We start from the raw sequence: 22,955 nt of genomic DNA, 5'->3' as shown, positions 1-22,955 counted from the left end.
AAATTGCGCGTTCTGTGGTTCTACCGCCCCCGACGTTGTGGTAGCGTATGAAGACGTCATATCCGGGTAAGTTTTAATTTTCGTCCGCACTCCGCAGACGCTGGCTGTTCAAAGCCGATTTGGGATGAAGAAATGTTAAATATCATGAAAATTATTTTTCTCCTGTAAATCGAAGTTTCTCGAGTAAGAAGACGACAAGTTTGGCATAAAATCATTTTTGCTGTATGGGTTGTTTCAAAAATCATTTGAACGTAGAAGGTAAGATTTGTTTTAAACGTTTGGTTGTCAAACAAACGCCAACGAGAATAGTGATCGAAATTAAAAACTATTCTGTACCATCCTTGTTTTTTATGAGATTTGTTTAAAAAATAAGAATTTAGTCGGGAGGTGATCGCGAGAAATCTATGATATATTGTATCTTGAGAATTTCGACTCATGCACCAACATCGACTGGCTGTATTTGACGATGATTGATATGCTGATCTTCTCTATCTTATTTGTTGTATTTTGTGTAATTTTATCTCGTTGTAAATGTCCGTTTTGAATGTTTTGTACAATCATTCTGTATTCACTATCACGATAGTTATGTTCTTTGTGAAAAAGCCATGTTGAAATAAAATACCGGCAGCAGTTTACTGCATGCTTTTATGCTACGTGTTGTAGAGCGAAACGTTTAAATTTGTTAACCTGCTACAGGAAATCCTTTTAAACCTCCAGGCTCTTGCAATGGACGAAAGAAAATTTGTATACATTATGGTATGAGCCGTATTGCCGAGATGTAAAATTTGAGATCTGCTTCCTCGTATCGCAATTTTTTCATATTTAATAAATATGTCGTTAAAAATTTTTACCAATTAGGTGGACGTGTCTTTGGGACACGTGTTTGCCTGTGGCAGTAAATTGGACTTTTTCGCTTCACAATTTGATGTGCGTCTCTTTTTATTCTTCTATAGTTTTTTCTACGTCGAGGAGTCTTTTGATACGTTTTGTAAAAAGGGACTAGTTCCTGAAGTAAAATTGACGAAAGATACATTATGGCCGGTCGCAGTCGGAGAGCAAAACGTATAGATCTGAATAAAGCCGACATAAATGAACTTGCTAACATATCTGGAATTGGTAAAGGAAAAGCTATAGAGATAATAGACAGGCGAGAAGCTTTAGGTGGTTTTCAGTGTGTGGAAGATTTGATATCAATCCGTGGTATTAGTGAGACGTTTATTGATTCAAATAAGGACTTACTCTATTGCTCTTCTTCTCCAAAGACTTCATTAAAATCGAAGACTGGAAACTCTAGAGAGGATAGATCCATCTCAAGGCGCACTCTTAGAAGTAGGTTTAGTGATTTCGAGCTTCAAAGTGAGGAGATGGGAATGTCCAAACGAAAGATGGATGATAAATCTGTGCCTTATGTATCTGATAAAAGAATTTGTGGTGAGGTAGGTTCCGACAGTAGTGATGGTATGAGTACCATTGAAATTCACCATACAAGTACAACGTCATGTCCTCCAGAAGTAGAAAGTTGGTTACAGGTTTTTAATACATGGGCACAAGATCAAAAGAAGAGAGCATTGGATGAACTAATGGAAAGATGTAATCCACCAATCATAAGACATGTGATGTCGTCAATTGAACCAAGGTTTCAACGAGATTTTATATCATTGCTACCGAAAGAACTGGCAATATTCGTGCTTGGTTTCCTTTCTCCCAAGGATTTGGTTCAAGCTGCTCAGACTTGTAAATACTGGCGAATTCTCTGTGATGATAATCTGTAAGTTTTTCAACTTACTTGCATGTTAATAACAAAATGTACATAGCAATATCACTTGCATTAAGACTTCTACTTTCTTTAGATTGTGGAAAAGAAAATGCATTGAGTTTGGCATTGATGATGAGCCTATATGCACTCCTAAATTATCAAGAAGAAAAACATCAAACAGTGCCAATCGTTTACTTTTGAATCCCAGTCCATTTAAGAAAATGTTCTTGACGAAACATAAGATTGCCATGAACTGGAGATATGGATCTTTGAATGCTCATAAGATTCTTAAAGGCCATGATGATTATGTTATCACTTGTTTACAGTTTTGCAATAATAAAATAGTTAGTGGTTCCGATGATCACACTTTGAAAGTTTGGTCTGCTATCACAGGGAAGTGCTTGCGTACTCTTGTTGGCCATACTGGGGGAGTGTGGGCCTCGCAAATGGAAAACAATCTCATTGTAAGTGGCTCGACTGACCGTACTCTTAAAGTATGGAATGCAGATTCAGGACAATGCATTCACACTTTATATGGACATACGTCTACGGTGAGGTGCATGGATATTCATGGAAAAATAGCAGTCAGTGGATCACGAGATGCTACACTTCGAGTGTGGGATATTGATGATGGAACGTGTCTGCATGTTTTGGTTGGACATGTTGCTGCTGTACGATGGTATTAATCCAATTATCACCTTGTTCATGTGTAGTTTATTGCTTTACTTGTATAGTCAGCTAATGTGTCATGTCTTTCATCTTTTTTTTAAGTGTTAAATATGATGGACGGCGTATTGTTAGTGGTGCTTATGATTACGTTGTGAAGGTGTGGAATCCAGAAACAGAACAATGTCTGCACACGTTACAAGGCCATTCTAATCGAGTATATTCCCTACAGTTTGATGGTGTGTATATTGTTAGTGGATCTTTGGATACATCTATCCGGGTGTGGCATGTGGATACTGGGCAATGTCTTCACACTTTAGTTGGCCACCAGTCTTTGACAAGTGGTATGGAATTGAAAAATAACATTTTGGTATCGGGAAATGCTGATTCCACTGTTAAAATCTGGGACATTACAAGCGGGCAATGTCTACAGACTCTTGCAGGTCCCAATAAGCACCAGAGTGCTGTCACATGTTTACAATTTAATAAGAAGTTTGTCATTACCAGTTCTGATGATGGCACTGTAAAATTGTGGGATCGCCTTAATGGTGAGTTTATAAGGGATCTGGTGAAACTGGACAGTGGTGGAAGTGGTGGTGTTGTCTGGAGAGTACGATGCAATGACACCAAACTGGTTTGTGCCGTTGGTAGCCGAAATGGTACCGAGGAAACAAAGCTCCTGGTGTTGGATTTTGGAATTGCTGAATAAAGACTGCTGGATGAATTCTTTAATTTTTCATGTTTTCTCAAATTGCATTGTTTATTAGAAAGAAAAAAGCCCAAGATTATTATGTGACTTTTCCATTGTTGATTGTAAATAACAAAATTGTAAATATCCTAGAGTGGAAAATTTTGCAAATGTTTACATTAGATTGTGGTTGTGCCTTTTGTGAAATTCTAGTCAGACAAGACCAGGACTATATTTTAAAGAATAGCCCTTTTTTCTACTTTATTAATAAATTAATGACAAAAAGGCAAATTAGTTTTGAAATTTGAAATCACAAAGGGCATATTAAAAGATATAAGGATAAACAATGTATCTTTTGGATGGGTAGTCTTCAAACTTTTGTTTATACCATTCATGAGTGGTGTGAGCAGAAATAGTTAAATTACCAACAACAAATGTTAATGTAAGTGACCACAAAGTACAATGACCATTCATTGTCATTAACAATGCAATATATATTAATATTTCAGCCAGGTAATGTGGAGAGGACACATAATTAAACCAATCACCATATGGTATTTTATAAATCTTTTTATTTTTGGATGTCCATGATGTTAAACTTGCAAGAATGTTATGGCATTTGTACTGATGGTAGCTTGCCCACAAAAACAACAAAACTCCGGTTGTTTGAGTCATTGATAATTGGCCCAGTACTTGAACATGTGAGCCACAGTAACCTCAAAAAGATAAAAAGCTTTTCAGATCATTTAAGCTATAAACATTTCATTAGAGCAAGAATATCAGGCTTACCTTCCATATTCTGTAAAGGAATTTCAGCAAATATGGTGAGGTTTACAAGAGCGTAAAAGCATATTCCAAGAATATAGTGTCCAACATGCATTTTACCAGACATTGATGACACCCACAAACATTCATATAACCTTCTTGACGTTTGAACATTTATCAAGAAACATGTAAGTACTACAGAGAAACAATCTGCATTTGACATGCTGCCTGTCCTGATATATTTATGAAGTTGTTGCACAACAAAGAAAGTCGTTTCCTTAGTGATAACTTGAATAAGTACAACCATGAGAGATGAACTACTCATCAATCCAATTATGTAGAAATGTACAAACCATCTAGAGAGGAAATTTATTAGTGCAAATTTTGAATGTCAGGTGTCGCAGTTTCCAATGTGTAGATGGTAGCACTGGCACAAAGCATTTTAGCAAATACACACAGAAAAGTTAATCTCAACTTTAAGGGATTTCTCTCTTGAACAAAATAAATGCATGGCTGCCAACCAGTATATTTTAATGTTTATCCTTTGACCAAACTTTTACTCTGAAAGCATATCATTATATTTGTTTACAGTTTACCTCTTAGGAACGAGCAACCATAATTGTAACATGCGACTGCTTTCATCCTGGCGTCTCGTCTTACCATATACAACAAGATCTTGAATAAAATAGGGAAGTTCGTCTTTAAATATCTTGACTACGGCTGCCATTAAAATTCCTACAATCATGATGAGCCATGCGATGGTTAATACTTCCATTGTTATTGCACAAAATGTTGTTTTCCCAACCATGCTCCAGACATCAAATTGTCTGTGTAAGTTGAGCGAGACTTTTTGCGCTTAAGTGTCGAATTGCTGTATCATTTCAAATCATAAAATTGCTTGAAAACAATAGCTGCTTTAGATAAATATACATTATGTAGTACATAAAACTGTTTTTTATTATTTGATAAGCTTCACTTGTTCGTATAAATGTTAAAAGTGCTTTAAAATACGATTTTATCTTCACGTGGATTTTATCTCCACATGACGGACGACATTTTTTTCGTAATTCATGCAGACGTCATTAGCCATGCGCAGTACACGTGGATTTAGCAACAAGGATAAGCAATGGCATCATGGAAAGTGTCGTACAAAATGTTGTAAAGACAAAACTGTTTTCATTAGTTTGTGTACAGGTTTGAGAAGCTGTTAAAATGGTATTAATGACAATGATTGGAAGAGCGGCGGATGGCTTGCCTTTAGCTGCTTCAATGCAAGCTGACGAGCAAGTGAGTGCTCATTAATCATCAATAAGAAGACTGATGTAATTATTTAATTTCAATGTTTTAGTTATAGTATTTGCATTTTATTAGTCTGGTAGAGAATTCCAAGAGTATCAGGCACAGGCAAAGCAGATCTTTAGAAAACTTAGTGATCGTTCACCTCCAAAATGCAATATTGAAAGTGGGTCTATGATGTTTCAGTAAGTAGAAAATAGTCAAAAAGTTCATCCATAAGAATTTAACCTTTTTTTTTCTTTTACTGACTTTCTTGTTTTTTCTCAAAGTTACATTATTGAGAATGGGGTATGCTATCTTACGCTTACCGAAAAAATGTTTCCCAGTCGACTGGCTTTTGGTTTCCTTGATGACATTTCAAAAGAATTCTGGAAACTATACAGCTCAGAGATATCAACAGTAGTTCGTCCTTATTCATTCATTGAGTTTGGTAGGTATTGCATGGTATTTTAATCACTAGTGTTTTTATTCGTCTGTAAAAATTAACAAGCATTGCATCATAGCTTTCTGCTTGTTTCTTAAAGATATTATCTAATTATTTAGATAATTATATTCAGAAAAGTAGGAAAAATTTCATGGACTCAAGATCTCGAAGAAATATCAACAGATTAAATGATGAACTTCATGACATCCAAAGAATTGTTGTTCAAAACATTGATGAAGTTCTACAAAGAGGAGAGGCAATTTCAGGTGCAGTGAATATGAACTGTTCTGATTACATACTTTGTCAATTTAACCAAAGATTATTTTCATTTTAGAACTGGACGACAAAGCTGGAAAACTAAAAGATCAGTCAGTAAAATATAAGTCAGATGCACATTACTTAAATGTTCGAACTGCATATGCAAAATATGCAGCTGTTGCAATTGTATTTATCATTGTCATAATTTATCTCAGATATTGGCTTTTTTGATAACATTAAATAGAAATATATTGTAATCCTGTGAAAATAAAATTTATTGTTTTAATGGATCAATGATTATTTTCATCAAATGAAATCCTGTTCAATGTAATGTCTTACTCGTGTTCATTTCTGACACAATGTCATAAATTAAAGTTTTTAAAATTCAGCATATATTGTACAAAGGTAACTTATTTACGGGGGACGTTGGATGTGATTTCATTTCCCGGGGGGTGACGGTTAAGCTCGTGCCAACGGGCAGTCAGCGAAGCGCAAAGTCCAAAATAATTAAATCACATGAATTCATTATTTGTATTTTGAACAATTTTTTATTAAATTACGTTGTGTTGATTGCGTGAGAAAATTGTATTTTAGTGTGAACAATTAAGTGTCTCTGCTCGTTAAATTAACCTACGAAAATTATCGACATTTGTGTTGTTTAAAATTAGTGGAGATGAACCGGACAAATGCTGAATTTCGCAATAACTTTCACAATGAATGAAATTGTACAACTTTTGACGTTGTGTTTTTTCAATGGATTTTAATGGGCTAGTGCTATTTAATTGGACGTATACACATTTGTAGAAGGTGGTTGCCGGTTGAAAAAGTTAAAGTATGTGTTATTTCAGAATTTTTTGTTCAGGTTTTCTTGATAAGTGAAGACCTCATTCATTCATTTTGTTGTGTATTTTATTGACTTTGGTAAATTTATGTCAGTTTGTGTAATTAAAGAAAGTATAAATTCATTTTCTTCCCCTTTATAGCATGTCATCAGTGAAAGTTGCAGTGAGGGTCCGACCTTCAAATAGAAGAGAGATTAATCACAAAAGTCGCTGTATTATACAAATGGTTGATGATAAAACTGGTTGGTCTCCCATATATAAGCAATGTCTACATGCTTTGATGTCATTTTCTCATTGCCATTAATCTTTGTTGCTTGGGAAAGTTGAAAATAAATGTTTTTGTTTTTAGCAATCACCAATCCAAAAACCAACCAATCAAAGACTTTCAGTTACGACCATTCATTCTGGTCATATGAAGAAGTAAGTTAAAAAACAAGTAGTCAATGCAGGATTTTCTGTTTGTGTGCATGGACATTAGGTTTTTTGTATGACTAGTTTATCATATGTATTGTATGATTTTGATTGATACAAAAGGCAGGTGTAAATTTTTGGAAATGCAAGCTTAAGATTCAATAAAGTCAACTTTTTTTTGTATTTTAATGTAAATCTGATTTTGATTGTTGATGCAGGCATAAAATCATTTTTTTCAACAGAGCGATGATCATTTTGCTTCTCAACAAAGTGTTTACAAAGATGTTGGTCATGAAATGTTAGAGCATGCTCTTGAAGGGTATGAAGAAAGAAAAATTTACCATTTTTCTGCATTGTTTGCGATGTACATTTATGTAATTTGAATTTTTTCTTAGTTATAACATATGCATATTTGCATACGGGCAAACTGGTTCAGGAAAATCTTATACAATGATGGGAACAAGTGAATCACAACACAAAGGAGTAATACCACAGTTGTGTGAAAAGCTTTTTGAGAAAACTGCATTTATGTCTTCTGAATGTGAAGATCTGTCATTTTCTGTTGAGGTAAAAGGATTGCGAGACCTTTTAATTAAGCCCTGCTATGCATACAACTGTAGTAATTTTTTGTGGTAGTCTGTACGCTTGTTAACCACTATGTTATACTGCAAAAAAGTAGACAACAGCTACCATGTATATTACTGATCTCTGTATTCATACTGCATGTACAAATAAACAAAGAACTTACATAATGTACTTTTAACCATTTTTAACAAAGAAATATCAACGGAAACTTACCTGGTGTAATGCTATTCCTATTGCCATGAGTAAAGGAATGCTAAAGTATCTGTTTCACTGACTACTATCTAGAACAAATAAATCAAGATGTCATATAAATGAAAGTTTTGAAAAGTCAACTACATTTCATATTACATGTTTGTGAATGTAGATGGTCCAGGTTGGTATAGTCCTGAGAAGGACTATTTTTGTTGTTGTTGACTGACGTTTCGACAACCTTAGTGGTAGTCAACTTCAGAGTCAAAATGAACTCTGAAGATGACTACTGCTAAGGATTACTACCGCTTTTTGACTCTGAAGATGACAACTGCTAAGGTTGTCGAAACGTCAGTCAACAACAACAAAAACAGTCCTTCTCAGGACTATACCAACTTGGACCATCTACATTCACAAACATGTAATGATACTCCCAGGTTCAAACCATTTACTTTATTACATTTCATATTCTTGTCAATTCAAGCCATCCACTTGTATGCTGTGTGTACCTATTTTTTCATGATGTTATGTAATTTATTATTTTGGTGTTGATACCTAGGTGAGCTATATTGAAATATATTGCGAGCGTGTTCGGGATTTGCTCAATCCTAAGAATAAACAAAATTTACGTGTAAGGTACATGGTATTTGATAATATCTTTATTAAAAGGATGAAGCTTCTATAAGATCATGTATCATCAAGAATATGGTAATTTTATAATCTAGGGAACACCCAAGTATGGGACCATATGTTGAGAACCTATCAAAGCTTGCAGTTATGTCTTATGCTGATATCAGTAACTTAATGGATGAAGGAAATAAAGACAGGTTGGTATAAATGTTAATGTTTTGAAGTATATTTTCTTAAAATGACATTTTACTAAAGACAGGTAGGTACAAATGTTAATGTTTTGAAGTATATTTTCTTAAAATGACGTCTTACTAAAGACAGGTAGGTATAAATGTTAATGTTTTGAAGTATGTTATACTTAAAATGATTTTTTACTTGTGTTTTGTCACAATTTAGGACTGTAGCTGCTACAAATATGAATGAGACAAGCAGCAGATCACATGCTATATTTACCATCGTTCTCACACAGAAAAGGTTGTAAAGCTAAATGAGAAGAACATTTATTTTTTATTTTATACTTCTTAATTACACATTTTGTCTTCTTCAGATTTGATCAACCAACAAAGTTGACCAGTGAAAAAGTAAGACTACACGTTTTATTTTTAATAAGTTTTTTTGTTTGCTAATGAAACACGATTGATTTGTGAAATCAGGTTAGCAAATTGAGCTTAGTTGATCTTGCTGGTAGTGAAAGAGCAAACTCTACAGGTGCAGAGGGATCAAGACTTAAGGTTTGTTGTTTTGTTGTATTTCTTAAATAATTACTCATTTCCTGATTACTGAGCAAATCAGATGCAACATTTGCCCCCGAATTCGTGAGTTTCTACACAATGCTGCTGATTTGTTCCTTTAGGAAGGAGCAAACATAAACAAGTCGTTAACAACGCTGGGTAAAGTCATATCTGCCTTGGCTGAACAGGTGAAATATAGAAAAAGTCTTGTTTTAACAAGTGCTCGATTATTTAAAAAATCATGATTTTAATTTTGGTTACATCAACATTAGTCAAGCCTAAAGAAGAGAAGACGGTCAGAGTTCATTCCATATCGTGACTCTGTTCTCACTTGGCTTTTGAAAGAAAACCTTGGTAACGTTATATTAGCAGTTATGAATGTTGTTTTGCTTAGTTACAGCATGTTCTTATTTGTACCTTATTGTCCATGATGTTTTGCTTAGTTACAGCATGCTCTTATCTGTACCTTACTGTCCATGATGTTTTGCAGGAGGAAACTCCAAGACAGCAATGATAGCGACGATAAGTCCAGCCGACATTAATTATGATGAGACACTAAGTACACTAAGGTACGTATGTGAACTGATGAGACACTAAGTACACTAAAGTACGTATATGAACTGATGAGACACTAAGTACACTAAGGTACGTATGTGAACTGATGAGACACTAAGTACTCTAAGGTACGTATGTGAACTGATGAGACACTAAGTACACTAAGGTACTTATGTGAACTGATGAGACACTAAGTACACTAAGGTACGTATGTGAACTGATGAGACACTAAGTACACTAAGGTACGTATGTAAATTGATGAGACACTAAGTACACTAAGGTACGTATGTGAACTGATGAGACACTAAGTACACTAAGGTACGTATGTGAACTGATGAGACACTAAGTACACTAAGGTACGTATGTGAACTGATGAGACACTAAGTACACTAAGGTACGTATGTGAACTGACGAATGATGAGTTTATCATAAGAGACAAACGTTGATATCTTTAAATTATCTATGCATGAAGGCATTATGAAATTATAGATGTATTTTTTATTCATTGCCATTTTAGATATGCTGACAGGGCAAAACAGATTGTATGCAAAGCTGTTGTGAATGAAGATCCCAATGCCAAGGTAAGTTTTTTAAAACACTCGCGTGCGCACCTGATATAATGAAAATATGTTGTTGTTTACGTGGGGGTTCTCAGTCTTTAGCACTTAAGAGCTACGTACATAGGAGATGGAGTTGAACATCTGTGTTACTCTGGGTCTCTGCACCAGTGTTCTACATGTATTTAAACCGCATCATTTCTCGTAGATAATTCGTGAATTGAAAGAAGAAGTTTTAAAATTGCGTCACCTAATACAGAGAGAAGGACTGGACCCAGAAAATATTGAAGGTAGCTGTTTAAGGAAAAAGATATAAAACTTACATATCAACTCACATTGAGCGTGGTTTATTTACTTTCTAAGGTTTTAGTTCCGTTAAAGAAGATACAAATGCGTTGCAGTCCAAACTTCAGGTATTATGGTAGATTTTCTTTGCTTGATGTACTTTGCTTTTTAAACTTTCCTAGGTGTTTTTTAGTTATACTCTCGCAGCTTTTACAGGGAAAAGTTTTGCATGCAGGATGTAACTGCTGTGAAATGAAGAGATTTTTTCTCTTAGAAATTTCTCTTTTCCAATTCGACCTTAAGAAAGGTTTTTGTGTCGTAGGAGTCGGAAAAATTGGTAGCAGAACTAACAGAAACTTGGGAAGAGAGGTTGAAGAAAAGCGAGGCAATCAAAGCTGAAAGGTAAGGGCTTATATACTTCGAGTGTTCTTCTTGATTGCAATATTATTATTTACTTTTCAGAGAAGCAACGCTTGCTGAAATGGGAGTTGCTTTGGGTGAAGATGGTCATAGTGTTGGTTTGTTTCAACCGAAAAAGGTAGCTTTTTGTTCAACATTGTTCATTGTCAGAATATTAAGTGTTCATAGTGTGGAGATATTCGTTTTAGTATCCGTATTTGGTGAATCTTAATGAAGACCCACTGATGTCGGAATGTTTGCTTTACTATCTTAAAACGGGAGTAACAAGGTTCGTCCAATACAACTTTCTCGAAAACGGAAGCGGTTGTTTCATGCGAAAACTGACTGATCTCTCTTTCTTCTGAACTAAACAGTGTTGGTTCAGATCCTGCAAGTGTATCTCAACACATACGGCTGAATGGCTCCAGTATACGACAGCAGCATTGTAACTTTACGAATGATGATGGTAAATGTTTATTTTTTGAATTTGTCTTGTTTTTTTTGTACATACAATGCTATGTGATGTAACCCTGTTCATGGCAATTTTTATCGTCTACGTAGAAGGAAATGTCAAAATTATTCCATTTGAGGAGGCGAAAACATTTGTTAATGGAAAATTGCTAAGTGAGAAAATAGCACTACAGTCAGGTAGTTTGTAAAAAATGTGACGAAAATGAGCTCTTCGCTTCATTTAAAATATTGATGAAATTTTCCAGGTGATCGAATTATAATGGGAGAAAGTCACATATTCCGTTTCAACAATCCTTACCAAGGTGATTTTTGGAAACGCTTATGTATTACTATGGATAAAAATAGACATCGAAGATTTGTCATGTATACATTTCTTGTGGTTTCACTTCAGGCAGAGCTCTTTCCACATCATCAGAGTCATCACCATGGAAACAGGAACGTCTCCTTGACTGGTCATATGCATGTCAAGAACTTCGACGTGAACAAGGAGTAGATGAAACAGTATCATTAACGTCTAGTGCAAGGTTTGGCGTACCATCTGTGTTTTCCTTTTTGTTGTCTTTGTCGTCATGAATGTTTTACTATAGAGTAATGGAACTAGAGGAACGTATTGAACAAGAAAAGAAGGCTGCAGACGCGTTATTGGAACAGCAAAAACAGGTTATTTTTGACAATGATGCTGTAGCAACAGTTTTATTACTTATTGTTAACATTTATTTACATTTTAGAGTTACGAATTAAAACTCCAGGAGTTACAAAGAAAGGTGATATTACTTGTTAGAATTTTTTTGTGTTGTATTTATTTGTTGATGATGAGCCGTGTATTATTGTTTTAGGTCAACCTTTCCTCTCCACCGTCATTGGAAACCTTGGCAAGCGATCAAGAAAGTTTATCTACCAACGGTATGAATTTTTTAAGGACATAAAGTTCACAAAATATTCAAGAATTAATTGCATCATTGTTCAGGAAAATTTTCCACCCACGGTCGATGTTACAATGTTTACATTTACAATTTTAGTGAGTGCAGAATGGTGTGATTGGACTGAAAAAGAACAACAGCTTGCGAGATGCGTTGTTGATAAGTGGAGATCGTATCGTTACGTTTCTTTTAAGGTACGTATACATATAGCCATCTTTAAACAATGAAATATTTACAATTTAAAGCTTACAATATAATGTGAGTCACGTGTTCTCTTTTGTAGGAAAGTATCCTTAGTCACACAGTCTCGTTAAAAGAAGCAAATGTAATAAGCTTCGAACTGAACAAAAAGGTTCCTTCATTTATTTTTTTTTGAAAATGAAAAGATAACGTGATAATTTACATATTTCTGTATTTCTTATTAGGTGAAATATCAGTTCGTCCTATTCACCCAAACTAATTCATTCAATATCCCGGATGCGTTAGACATCGATCCCATGCCTTCACAAACGGTCCTCGCCATCGAGGTTTCTGATAGTAAGAACAGTGCGGTCCATTATTGGAGCCTTAAGAAATTCAGGTCATTACAGATGAAAATGATGCATCTCTTGCCTACTTTTGAATTTATTATATCATAGTGAGATTGTTCAAACTTGGGATTGCAATAAATGAATATTTATTTCAGTGAACGTTTAAAGAAAATGAAAGATCTCTATCATAAAATCATGATGGCAAGTGACTTTAGTGACGCGAACATTGACGATCCGTTTTATGATGATTTTCCGTGGTATCGTTTTATAGGAAGGTAGGATTTAGTAGAAATTTTTAAATATAAAGAAATGGTAGAAATATATCATTCCTCTAAGTTTTATTAATTTTTTAGGTCATTCGTGTTTCTTAGTCATGTTGCTTATGGTGTTGCATTGGATCAAACAGTTCCCATCATCAATGAAAAATGTGAGATTTTAGGAAGAATTTCTGTTAGAATCGAACCAATAGCAGGTAAATATGTATTTTTTTCGTTCTATCTATCATTGAATAGCAAGTAAAAGTGCCAATTGTTTCAGGTGATGATAGTTCCGAATGTGATAAACAGTTTCCGTCAAATGTTACATGGATTACGGCAAGGAGCGAGGTTGAAGCGCTATCATAAAAATCTCCAATGTTGCATGTTTATATTTTTTGTCTTCTTTATAAGGAGCAACGTAATGACTCTTCGGATAGTTCAATACCGCTGAACGAGGATCTTCTTGTGATTGGCTCAACTTTAGTTCTTAGAATAACTATTTTGGAAATACTTGATATACTTCCCGATTATACCGATGTGTTCTGTCAATTCAGGTACGAAACAACCATATGTTGCTCTAATATGTCATACTTCATGTATAGAAAACGAAGAGAGTCATACTGACTTTTTCACTCTGATCAATGACAAGTTGATTCTCTTTTGCCTTTTGTTTTCGTTTAAGTTTTGCTTATTACTTAATAAAGTTGAATTATGTTCAATCTGTTTCTATTTTTCTTACAGATTTATATCTTTGACCCAAGAAGACTACCCATTTCTATCAGAAATTGTCAATAAGTCCACACCTCTCCTCAGTGAAACAACATTTCTATCACAAGATGTAAGAAAATTTCCTAGATGTTTGTAAATGATGATCGTCCAGGTTAATAAAGTCCTGAGAAGAATAACCTGGACGATCATCATTTACAAACATATAACGACACTCCCGTGTTCAAACCATTTACTTTAAAATTTCCTGGAGTTTCATATCATTTATCATACTCATCATGATATCACGTTCTTTCGACAGATTGGTATTGTAGTAAAACGTTCCTTCCTTCATTACATTGAATATCAACCTCTTGTATTCGAAGTATATGGACATTATTATAAACAGCCTTCTCGCCTGGAATCCAGCTCTCCACGGTAATTTTTGTTATTTTTTATCACTCTCTATATAAAATTTACAACTGTGTAGAATATTTTTTTTCTACTACAGTCTTCCTGACCATGTTCCAGTTCAAGTAAACAAAAGTTTGAAGGACATTGAAAGGACAACCCAAGGTTATTGACTGGAAAGAATGATTTTTCTTTATGCTTTAAAAATGAAATTTTTATGTTTCATTTATTTCAGTTGATCCTCTTATGTTGCGATTACCTTTGAAGAAGAGGTAAAAGTGTTTGTCGTTTTTATGAATCGTCTACAAAAATATCGGAAACAATCATGTTGTCATTATTGTTGTGGTCACCATTGTATTGTTGTGGTCACCTTTGTATTGTTGCGGTCACCGTTGTATTGTTGAGGTCACCGTTGTATTGTTGGGGTCACCTTTGTATTGTTGTGGTCACCATTGTATTGTTATGGTCACCGTTGTATTTTTGAGGTCACCTTTGTATTGTTGCGGTCACCATTGTATTGTTGAGGTCACCGTTGTATTGCTGAGGTCACCGTTGTATTGTTGAGGTCACCTTTGTATTGTTGTGGTCACCATTGTATTATTGAGGTCACAATTGTGTTGTTGTGGTTGTCAATATTTTAATATTTATTATCATTTTTATATATTTTTAGGGATCATGATGCTAGTTTGGTGTATGAATTGCTTGTCCGCGTTCAATTTCTTGAATTAGCGCCAAATGGCGAGTAAGTGACACACATAAATATGTATTTTACAATAAATAAAGCGACCTGGGACTTTTGACCAGCGGTATACGAAAGCACATCGGAGCAGTTACTTTATCTGACACTTCCTGAAGTGTAAAGTAACTGCTCCCATGGGATTGCATGGTTACAATGGTATTCATTTTGACTTTTCAGTTACCTTCCCTGTTTTGTCAAACATCGTCATGGTAACGTCAACTCTGGTATATATTTGCTTCATCAAGTACGTATTTTTTTGTAATGTTTACCGCTAAACCCTTGTTATTTATTATCAACTCACGTGACAAACACTTGTCACTCTTCAGGGTATACAACGACGAATCATGGTTACAATACTTCATGATAACTATCCTGAAATACGATGGAAAAACATCACTGGAGTATGGATTGGTGAATATCACTTCATGTTAACAAGAAGAAAAACATTTTCATGTTTCTTTACAAAGTATTCTTTTCTTCACGCTTTCTCAGGAAACATATTTCCAATGACTCTACGAGAATCTGATGGTGTTTATCAAACAACGTCATCAGGAAACAATTCATGGGTCCGTCTCGTTCCAGGCCAGCTCATCCTTTCTCATCCTATCGACACTATCTCTTTCGTCAAGTTTGAATTTCCATGGGATTCTTCTTTACATAATTCTCGTCATTTGGACAGGTGAAGTGGTAAAGGCCATTGTCCACGATTTTTGTCGAAAAAATATTTAAAATATTTGTCTTTTATAGAGTAACTTATCCTGGAGATTTGATCTCACTCACACTGTATATTTCACTAGAGGTATGAACGTATATTTGTTTTTTCGCAGTCAAAATCACCAGTACATAGAAAGTATACCTTCTTTTATAGCTGGATGGTTTTGATCGAACAGTCTCTCTCCAGAAAAGATGCTATATTGCTATTTATGATAGGGATTCAAAGACTGTTCCATCGAGGTATTTACTTGCCACATGTACTAAAGTTTTGTTAAAACGACACAATTTTTTGACTATTTCTATCTGTATTTCAGGTCAATTTGGGCTCAACTTTTTTCTTCCAAATCTACTGAAAATCCTGAAATGTATATTCAAGTATCTTTGACGCTCCTTTGCACTTTAAATTTCGAGTGTTTTTTTTTATAATATTGTTTGTTTATCTCATACCAGGAATGAATGCAGCGGAGTGTATGAACTATCATTAACACCTGTATGTGAAACAGGTAATGCATAACCATGCACGTGTAAACCATGTGAGTATGCTGTTGTGAATATTGTCCTTGTTCTTTATCACATGTATAGATGACTGTGCAACCGCTGTACCGTATGTTCGCGGTGAGGAAAATCTTAAAGACTGGAGACCTAGAAGTGGATCTTTGATTGAAGAGCATTTTCAAAATCAGAAGAAAATAGCATATGTTCAAGAGGTTAAATTGGGCACAAAACATTGTAAATGTGCTAAAAATGATGAACGTATTGAAAGATTTATGTTCGTGTTTCTCTAGGTTTGTAAAAACCGTCATTTGCTTCATCTTCGTGCAAAGCTTTCTGGACAAGATATACCTCTGAAATGCTCACTCAAACAGTGTGAAAATGTCAGTGATGATTATATGTCCGATAAGGTTCATAGCACTTTAGACAAGGTGTGTTTAAAAGAACAACTAAATAAAGACTGTATTTATATTGAATCGGTGATTTTTATCTTCAGATTGTTCATTTATTGAAGAAACATTCAACGGAGAAAAAACTCGCAAAAGTTTGTTCATAAATGTATTTTTTCATAATCATGCAATTCTTAACGAAATTATTTTTGTCTTAGGATCCAGGAAACATGTCAAAACGTCACGTGAATGTCGAAACTGATGATGTCAGCAGTCATGTGACAGGCATGTTGACAGAAATAAGAGAAATTGTTAAAAGGTTCACAAACGTGTAGTTCCCATCTTTAGAAATTACAATAGACATTTATTTCGTCATATATTATGTATTGTATCACATGGTCTAAAATGTTAACACATGATATTATCATTGGCGTAACTACTATGGGCTTAGGATGGGCAAACCCACGCCGCACCCTGGGCTAAGGGGCCTGTCATATTAGAAAATTATCATTATACTGTGGACTAAAACAAGAAAAATTGCACATCGTGAACTTATGTACAAAAAATTTAAATTTAAATGCTAGACAGCGAAATCAAACCAGATATGGCAGTTGTTAGATTTTAATATGGTTATCGAAGGGAGGTGGCTTGTAATATTTTTACCACGGGTTCCTAGTTGTGCTGCCACGCCATTGGGTATTATTCAATGTTTTTCAGCTTTTTACAATAAAGATTGCGTCAGTAATAATTGATACAAAATACAATCATTTTTATACTAGTCATGTCGTAGCAAAGGAAGGATACTTGTTAATCTTGGAAGACGATTCATCTCGATGGAGGAAACTTTACATGGTTAGTATAGGGTAAATTTAAATTTCATCTCTTAAAACACGCTATATGACCATCCCGAAAACTTAGCTACATATCTTTGATATCGATATGATGATAAATGCAAAAACTATGAAAGAATGGTTTGTCTTTTTCATATACCTGTGTGATGTTTGCACCTGTTCTCAGCTCAGGTCATGTACTTGTTATAATGGTTCAATCCATGCTCAGCTTAATGCAACCTCTTACGTAAATTGACTAAAATATTTAAAAATGTTGAGTATATTCCAAACTGATTGCTTACCATTAAAACCTTTTGTCATCATTTATCACATCGAAATTCCAGGTTGTCAGACGTCCATACGCTTTTTTCTATCGTAATGAACATGATCAGGTTTGTTTCGTTTTTAAATTTTAACTTCCATGTTCAATCATCCGTATTTTATGGAAAAAACTACGTCATTGAACAGATTGAACGAAATGTCGTGAATTTAAGTCGCACAAAAGTCTCTTGTCACGAAGAAAATAGCGAACTTCAGGTAATTATGTTTACACTTGTTCAACATCATATACATCAACATGACTTGTTCACGATTCGGTCACATGGATATTCATGGATAATCATGGTTATCTGAGGAGTTTATTTTACATATAGGATCATCTTATTTCACTTCAATCAACGCATCGTGGATATGTTGTAAAACCATTTAATGATAACGATAAAGAGTTTAATGAATGGTTGTATGCGTTTGATCCTCTCCTAGCTGGAACCATACGGTAAGTCATGTTAGTTTTAACATTTCATTTTTCATTTCTCAAATGCTTTAAACTACTTTCATCTTCATTACGTCAGATTGTTGAATTAAAGCTTTATTATAAGTATTTTATTTGATCATTAAATTGTTTGCATTTAGCTCGCGCGCAAATGCAGTTCGATTAAAGATGCAGATGTCGGATGTCTTTACAGATTCCTTACGACAATAAATTTTCCTAATTAAATACCGAATTCCAAGTCAATGTTAATCACTATAATTTTGGTAAGACCGTAAGAGTGCATATCTGTGTAAAAATGTAATTTTGGAATGTTAACCACGTTTATTTATTGTGCACACGAAGAGTTTAAAAAACAATAAATGTATTTTTGTACTGTGTATTTAAACGTTTTCTCAACTCCATCGTTTCACACCAACATTTGTGTCAAATAATGTGGATTGCAAAAAATCACCACGTTTGTCTAACATGAAGTAGTAGGAATGATTTCGCATCTTGAGGATAACAAAAGGTGATGTATCTAAAAGAAGCAAATAATAAGAAAGATGTTTGTTTTCTGTGCTGAGATTAAACAAGCGTGCGAGTTTACTCACCAAACCTAGAACCAAAGCATGACACGTCAGTTAGAGGCACGCAGATTTCTTGTGTTCCACCGTAGAGTGTGTGCGTTCTCACGATTAACTGTGCGCCATTTCTGAGCAGAATGAGTTGGTGCACTGACCTGTTTATCAACAGAAAAAATGAGACATTTGAATTGAACGAGGAAATTTTTAACGTTAATATATTTCGACGTAACATTACGAATGAATGACGTAGATATTTACAGTTACAAGACAAATATGGATACATGACACATGAATTACCAGTTAGTAGAAGGATAAAGTATGAGAAAAAGTGGTAGTGCTATTTACACGGAATGTGTTATGAGTAAGATAGAAACAAGGTACAAATTTTTGGTTTACTTTAAATGCCTCATAATCTTACGCTATTGACATCATATGGAAACAGAACGAATACAGAAGATAATATGTATCAGTAGCTTCACTAACCGCTTAGCATACATCCTTCCAGCAAAAAAGAAGAACAATCCTAATCCCATTGAAGCAATAGACATCCCCATCTGTACCTAGAATTGCATGTAGAAATAGTCAATTGTATAAAAGCGATAATGAAAACATAGCAAACCATGTCATACTTTTGGATGCAACAAAATAGTTGGAAAGTACGAATATTCCTTTATTTGCTTCGAAGATGATCGTTCACGCAGGACTTGGGACGCAGGTCTCACATAGGCGTACATGACGTAAGACATGTAACTCCAGAATACAAGTTGGCTCAGAGTGGCCAAACCGAGAATTTTAAAGAAACTACGACGGTCATATTCAAATAGTAAAATATCTTGGTTATATCTTGTGGAGAGCAATCTTTTGAAAATCATACTTGAATTATGCTAAAAAATGTTAAGAAAATATAGTTTTTGAATAAACAGGTTTCATCTCACAGTCTCAGCGATAGTTTTTGAAATATTCAAAGTTTACCACTTTCCTACGAATGGGTAACGTCTTGCTTATTATATCTATCCATTTTCTTTGAGTTTTGAAGAAAGTCGCCGTAGAAATGCTGGAATTTGCTTTGAGTAAAAAATTTACAAACATTAATTTCTATTTCTCGAAAGAAAACTTCACTTTCAGGTTGCTGTGACGAGTTTATAAGATAATCCCATGAAGATTCAAAGTCGAATGTCATTCTAACACACCTCCCCCCCGGGTAATTAGATGTGTATAATGTATGACGCATTAGACGTGTATAATGTATCACGTGAATAGCTCATTGGTATAGTCGAAGTAGTATCGATAGTATGGTAAGTATGATGTTGTGTGTGGTTAATGTTGTTGTGGGTATTAAAGGTTGTGTGTAGTTAATGTTATAATGTGTTGTATTTGGTGTGTTGCGGTTGTTTTGGGGAGTCGTGAGAGCTCTAGTGCGGGTTCTCAAGACTCTGATGTAAAAGTTATTAAAGTGCGCATGCGCTTAGTAACGTAGTTGTTTAGCGTGTTTTTCCCATTTTCCCTTCCTTGGGGAGCTGTTTTCATGATGGAAGAGTTAACTCAGGTAAGAACTAAACTAAAAAGTATTATTGTTTGAAGTGCAATCTTGTCTTTAGAAGTTAAACAATCATCCTGTCCATCTTGGATGATATTTGAATTGTAAACAATCAAAATTGTTGTCAAATTCATATAAATTGGTGTCGATTTTGTATCATGAACATGAACACGAAGCACCCATGCCACTTCGTTGAAGTTGTGAAAGCAAAGCAAGTAACGATATAAGTTGAGGGATATATCACGATTTTTTGATGTGTGTACATAAAATCATAAATGTTGTGTTGCAAGAGAAAATTAAGTATTATTTTACTACTGAAGAACTGTGTTATCAGCCAATGTCTTGATTACCTTGTTTTGTCTCTTGACCGGCCAAATAAAATGCTAAGTTTTTTAATGTGTTGGCATTAGATAATGTTAATGCTTACTGATAGGAATTTGAGAATGAAAAGCATTTGTGGAGTATAAGAAAAGGGGATAAAGAAATAGAATTTATGGAAGGTGGAAGTCGTGATTTGCTCATAAAATGGCGTTTTACTGAAAATGAAAGTTTGAAACTTCAAAAAGAAGGTAATTAACTAAGAATGTTAGAAAGAAGTTTATGAATTCTGTATGAAATATCAATATGCTTTTGCATATTATCCTTTTGTACAGTTTCAATACAATGTTTGGCCTAGTAGTATTTATTTGAATGTCTTGAAAATTATATTAGACAGTTTTGAGATCAACTGTTTCTTTTTCATAAAGGAATTAAAGTAAAACATGGTCGTTGGTCTAAGAAAGAGACAAAGAGATTAACCAAAAACATGACAAAGTACTTGAAGGTATTTTTGTTCAAATTGTTGTATAAATTGTTTGTTGTATGTTTATGATGGCAATTATTATGTCACAACAACTAAATGAAGTAAACTGCAATACACAAAGCTAGATATAGCTATCCTCTGAAGTAAGTTTTAAAATCTTATCAACATGCTTTATTTGTAATTTCATCTTCTCTTCTGATTCACTATTACAGTTATCATCCTAAACATGAAATTCATTTCAATTACGTTTACATCTCCCTGTGGGTTGATTACTGCGAAATCTTGAAAATTCTAAAACGTCTTTTGATTTTTATGGGTAGCTATTTGTGGTATGTCTCCGTGTAGATACAAATAATATGTTTTAATACATTTTCATGCTTTTATGAACATTTTTAATCATGATTATAAATGTGCAATACATACTTTGTCGAATTGTTCTGTTTAATTTAGCCAGTCATGAAACAAGATATGATTTGTTGATGTTTTTCCGGGGCTATAAAGTTTTACCACTAAAATTGAGAAGCAATTTACATCCTTATAATCCTCACCCTTTACATTTGTTACGGATATATTCATTTGATGTATGCAATATATGTTGTTGGTGGATTAATGGATACAATTTTTCCATATATGTTTGATAGAAACACAATCTTGAAAATGCCACACGTTTAATTTTTGGTGAGAAGGAAGTGGGGGAAAAAAGGCGTAGAGACAAGCTTGTGGAAGACCAAACAATACATACAAACTTTTATCGCACTCTAGGTGATGGAAGTGATTTTTGAGATCCCATTTTTTTGATGAGATTGTTAAAACTTTAGTTTTTGAATTTTGTTCAGCTAAAGGAATAGATCGTCCATTGAGGAAGATTTATAAAAAATCAAGAAGTATTTTTAATGAATCAAAACATGAAAGGTATAGTATTATCACTTTTACTGTTTTTGAGCGATGGAAACTTGTCAATTGTTTGAGTGTCATTCTTTATTAATTCTACGTACTAAGCTTGATCATTCCAATTGCCAACAGGTGGTCAAGTGATGAAACAGAAGAGTTGCTAAGGTGAGTGACCACAAAAACTATTTAAAAAATGATTACAAATGTTTAGATCATTGCGGTACAAGTATAATAAAGTTAATTTATATTTTGTAGGTTGCACGAAATTTATGGAAATAAGTGGGTAAAGATTGGAAGTATTCTTGGACGCAATGGAGTGTCTGCTTTTTATCGATTCATTATGATCACTCGGAGAACTACTGGTTGGTTACACTTTTCTTATTTTTCTTCATTTAGTCACAAATGACAGGTTCTGTCTTGCTTTTAGTTGGACGTTGGTCCAAGGAGGAAACTGATCGTCTACATGGTGCGGTCAGAGCAGTTACTGGAACTGAATTTGACACTCAAATTTTTGGAGAAATAGACTGGAACGAGGTTTCCACATATGTCATGAGTAGGGATGCTATTCAATGTAGAAGAAAATGGTTAGTATTTGTTTGTTTGGATTTTTTTGTTAATTATCAGAATACAATAGTTCAAAAACAGTATATTTATTTTTATTTGCTGTAAAAAGGATGCGTGAATCTTGTTTTCATACATTGGATGGTAAAGAAAACATAAAATGGAATAATGAGGACGATGTACGACTTATTGAAAGGTACGTTTTTATTTCTAGGTAAAGAAAGAAAAAATGAAGCACAAGACATCAAAATTCTTATATTTTTCCTTACACAGATTATACTCTCTGGTGAAATGGATGAAAAGTTTATCGACTGGACAGAAATGACCAAACAGT

The 22,955-nt window shown here is 34.2% G+C and overlaps 6 protein-coding genes and 1 long non-coding RNA gene across 9 annotated transcripts; 4 read left to right on the top strand and 3 right to left on the bottom strand.

Annotated features, from left to right (window-relative positions):
• Nucleotides 1–60: 60 nt before the first annotated feature.
• LOC124438846 (F-box/WD repeat-containing protein 7-like) lies at nt 61–3,401 on the top strand. Its single transcript, XM_046989059.1, has 4 exons — nt 61–258; nt 954–1,768; nt 1,851–2,435; nt 2,528–3,401. Exons 2-4 carry the CDS (start codon nt 1,035–1,037, stop codon nt 3,129–3,131), a joined length of 1,923 nt encoding a protein of 640 aa, XP_046845015.1. The 5' UTR covers nt 61–258; nt 954–1,034; the 3' UTR covers nt 3,132–3,401.
• LOC124438849 (polyprenol reductase-like) lies at nt 3,164–4,766 on the bottom strand. Its single transcript, XM_046989063.1, has 3 exons — nt 4,472–4,766; nt 3,900–4,231; nt 3,164–3,826 (listed from the first exon to the last, which is right to left on the bottom strand). The coding sequence occupies exons 1-3, from the start codon at nt 4,681–4,683 to the stop codon at nt 3,435–3,437; spliced, it is 936 nt and encodes a 311-aa protein (XP_046845019.1). The 5' UTR covers nt 4,684–4,766; the 3' UTR covers nt 3,164–3,434.
• A 208-nt stretch (nt 4,767–4,974) lies between these two features.
• Nucleotides 4,975–6,143, top strand: LOC124438854 (vesicle-trafficking protein SEC22b-like). Its single transcript, XM_046989067.1, has 5 exons — nt 4,975–5,162; nt 5,247–5,356; nt 5,441–5,601; nt 5,715–5,861; nt 5,930–6,143. The coding sequence occupies exons 1-5, from the start codon at nt 5,088–5,090 to the stop codon at nt 6,082–6,084; spliced, it is 648 nt and encodes a 215-aa protein (XP_046845023.1). The 5' UTR covers nt 4,975–5,087; the 3' UTR covers nt 6,085–6,143.
• A 97-nt stretch (nt 6,144–6,240) lies between these two features.
• On the top strand, nt 6,241–18,646 carry LOC124438843 (kinesin-like protein unc-104). Of its 2 annotated transcripts, XM_046989053.1 has the most exons (54): nt 6,241–6,685; nt 6,837–6,937; nt 7,045–7,115; nt 7,349–7,425; nt 7,502–7,673; nt 8,440–8,516; nt 8,606–8,707; nt 8,907–8,984; nt 9,058–9,091; nt 9,164–9,241; nt 9,364–9,429; nt 9,514–9,595; nt 9,732–9,810; nt 10,314–10,377; nt 10,562–10,643; nt 10,717–10,766; nt 10,961–11,040; nt 11,101–11,176; nt 11,247–11,326; nt 11,412–11,503; nt 11,599–11,685; nt 11,754–11,810; nt 11,900–12,032; nt 12,096–12,168; nt 12,237–12,272; nt 12,345–12,411; nt 12,528–12,622; nt 12,712–12,780; nt 12,854–13,008; nt 13,114–13,233; nt 13,312–13,430; nt 13,496–13,563; nt 13,627–13,769; nt 13,957–14,053; nt 14,243–14,358; nt 14,432–14,496; nt 14,567–14,603; nt 15,002–15,073; nt 15,248–15,314; nt 15,397–15,481; nt 15,563–15,749; nt 15,818–15,869; nt 15,939–16,024; nt 16,099–16,149; nt 16,235–16,287; nt 16,367–16,491; nt 16,570–16,707; nt 16,773–16,820; nt 16,884–16,984; nt 17,445–17,517; nt 17,840–17,887; nt 17,964–18,032; nt 18,149–18,270; nt 18,408–18,646. In XM_046989053.1, exons 2-54 carry the CDS (start codon nt 6,838–6,840, stop codon nt 18,475–18,477), a joined length of 4,524 nt encoding a protein of 1,507 aa, XP_046845009.1. In that variant the 5' UTR covers nt 6,241–6,685; nt 6,837; the 3' UTR covers nt 18,478–18,646. The 2 variants fall into 2 exon arrangements, with proteins under 2 accessions (XP_046845009.1, XP_046845010.1); XM_046989054.1 differs by lacking the exons at nt 16,570–16,707; nt 16,773–16,820; nt 16,884–16,984; ... (3 more) ...; nt 18,149–18,270; nt 18,408–18,646 and having other exon boundaries at nt 16,099–16,159; nt 16,367–16,404.
• Nucleotides 6,694–9,788, bottom strand: LOC124438855. 2 transcript variants are annotated; one of them, XR_006946179.1, is made up of 3 exons: nt 9,708–9,788; nt 7,905–7,972; nt 6,694–6,871 (listed from the first exon to the last, which is right to left on the bottom strand). It is a non-coding gene; the product is annotated as an uncharacterized LOC124438855 (long non-coding RNA). The 2 variants fall into 2 exon arrangements; XR_006946178.1 differs by having other exon boundaries at nt 9,659–9,768.
• Nucleotides 18,569–19,991, bottom strand: LOC124438853 (transmembrane protein 223-like). Its single transcript, XM_046989066.1, has 5 exons — nt 19,803–19,991; nt 19,460–19,714; nt 19,314–19,390; nt 18,858–18,985; nt 18,569–18,784 (listed from the first exon to the last, which is right to left on the bottom strand). The coding sequence occupies exons 1-5, from the start codon at nt 19,917–19,919 to the stop codon at nt 18,660–18,662; spliced, it is 702 nt and encodes a 233-aa protein (XP_046845022.1). The 5' UTR covers nt 19,920–19,991; the 3' UTR covers nt 18,569–18,659.
• LOC124439364 (cyclin-D-binding Myb-like transcription factor 1) lies at nt 19,974–22,729 on the top strand. Its single transcript, XM_046989588.1, has 8 exons — nt 19,974–20,376; nt 20,801–20,936; nt 21,114–21,190; nt 21,811–21,931; nt 22,006–22,081; nt 22,193–22,225; nt 22,316–22,422; nt 22,488–22,729. Exons 1-8 carry the CDS (start codon nt 20,356–20,358, stop codon nt 22,727–22,729), a joined length of 813 nt encoding a protein of 270 aa, XP_046845544.1. The 5' UTR covers nt 19,974–20,355.
• Nucleotides 22,730–22,955: the final 226 nt, after the last annotated feature.

This window comes from Xenia sp. Carnegie-2017, unplaced genomic scaffold (genome assembly GCF_021976095.1).
Source record: "Xenia sp. Carnegie-2017 unplaced genomic scaffold, XeniaSp_v1 HiC_scaffold_19, whole genome shotgun sequence".
Lineage (NCBI taxonomy): Eukaryota > Metazoa > Cnidaria > Anthozoa > Malacalcyonacea > Xeniidae > Xenia > Xenia sp. Carnegie-2017.
This window is presented reverse-complemented; position numbering and strand designations above follow the sequence as displayed.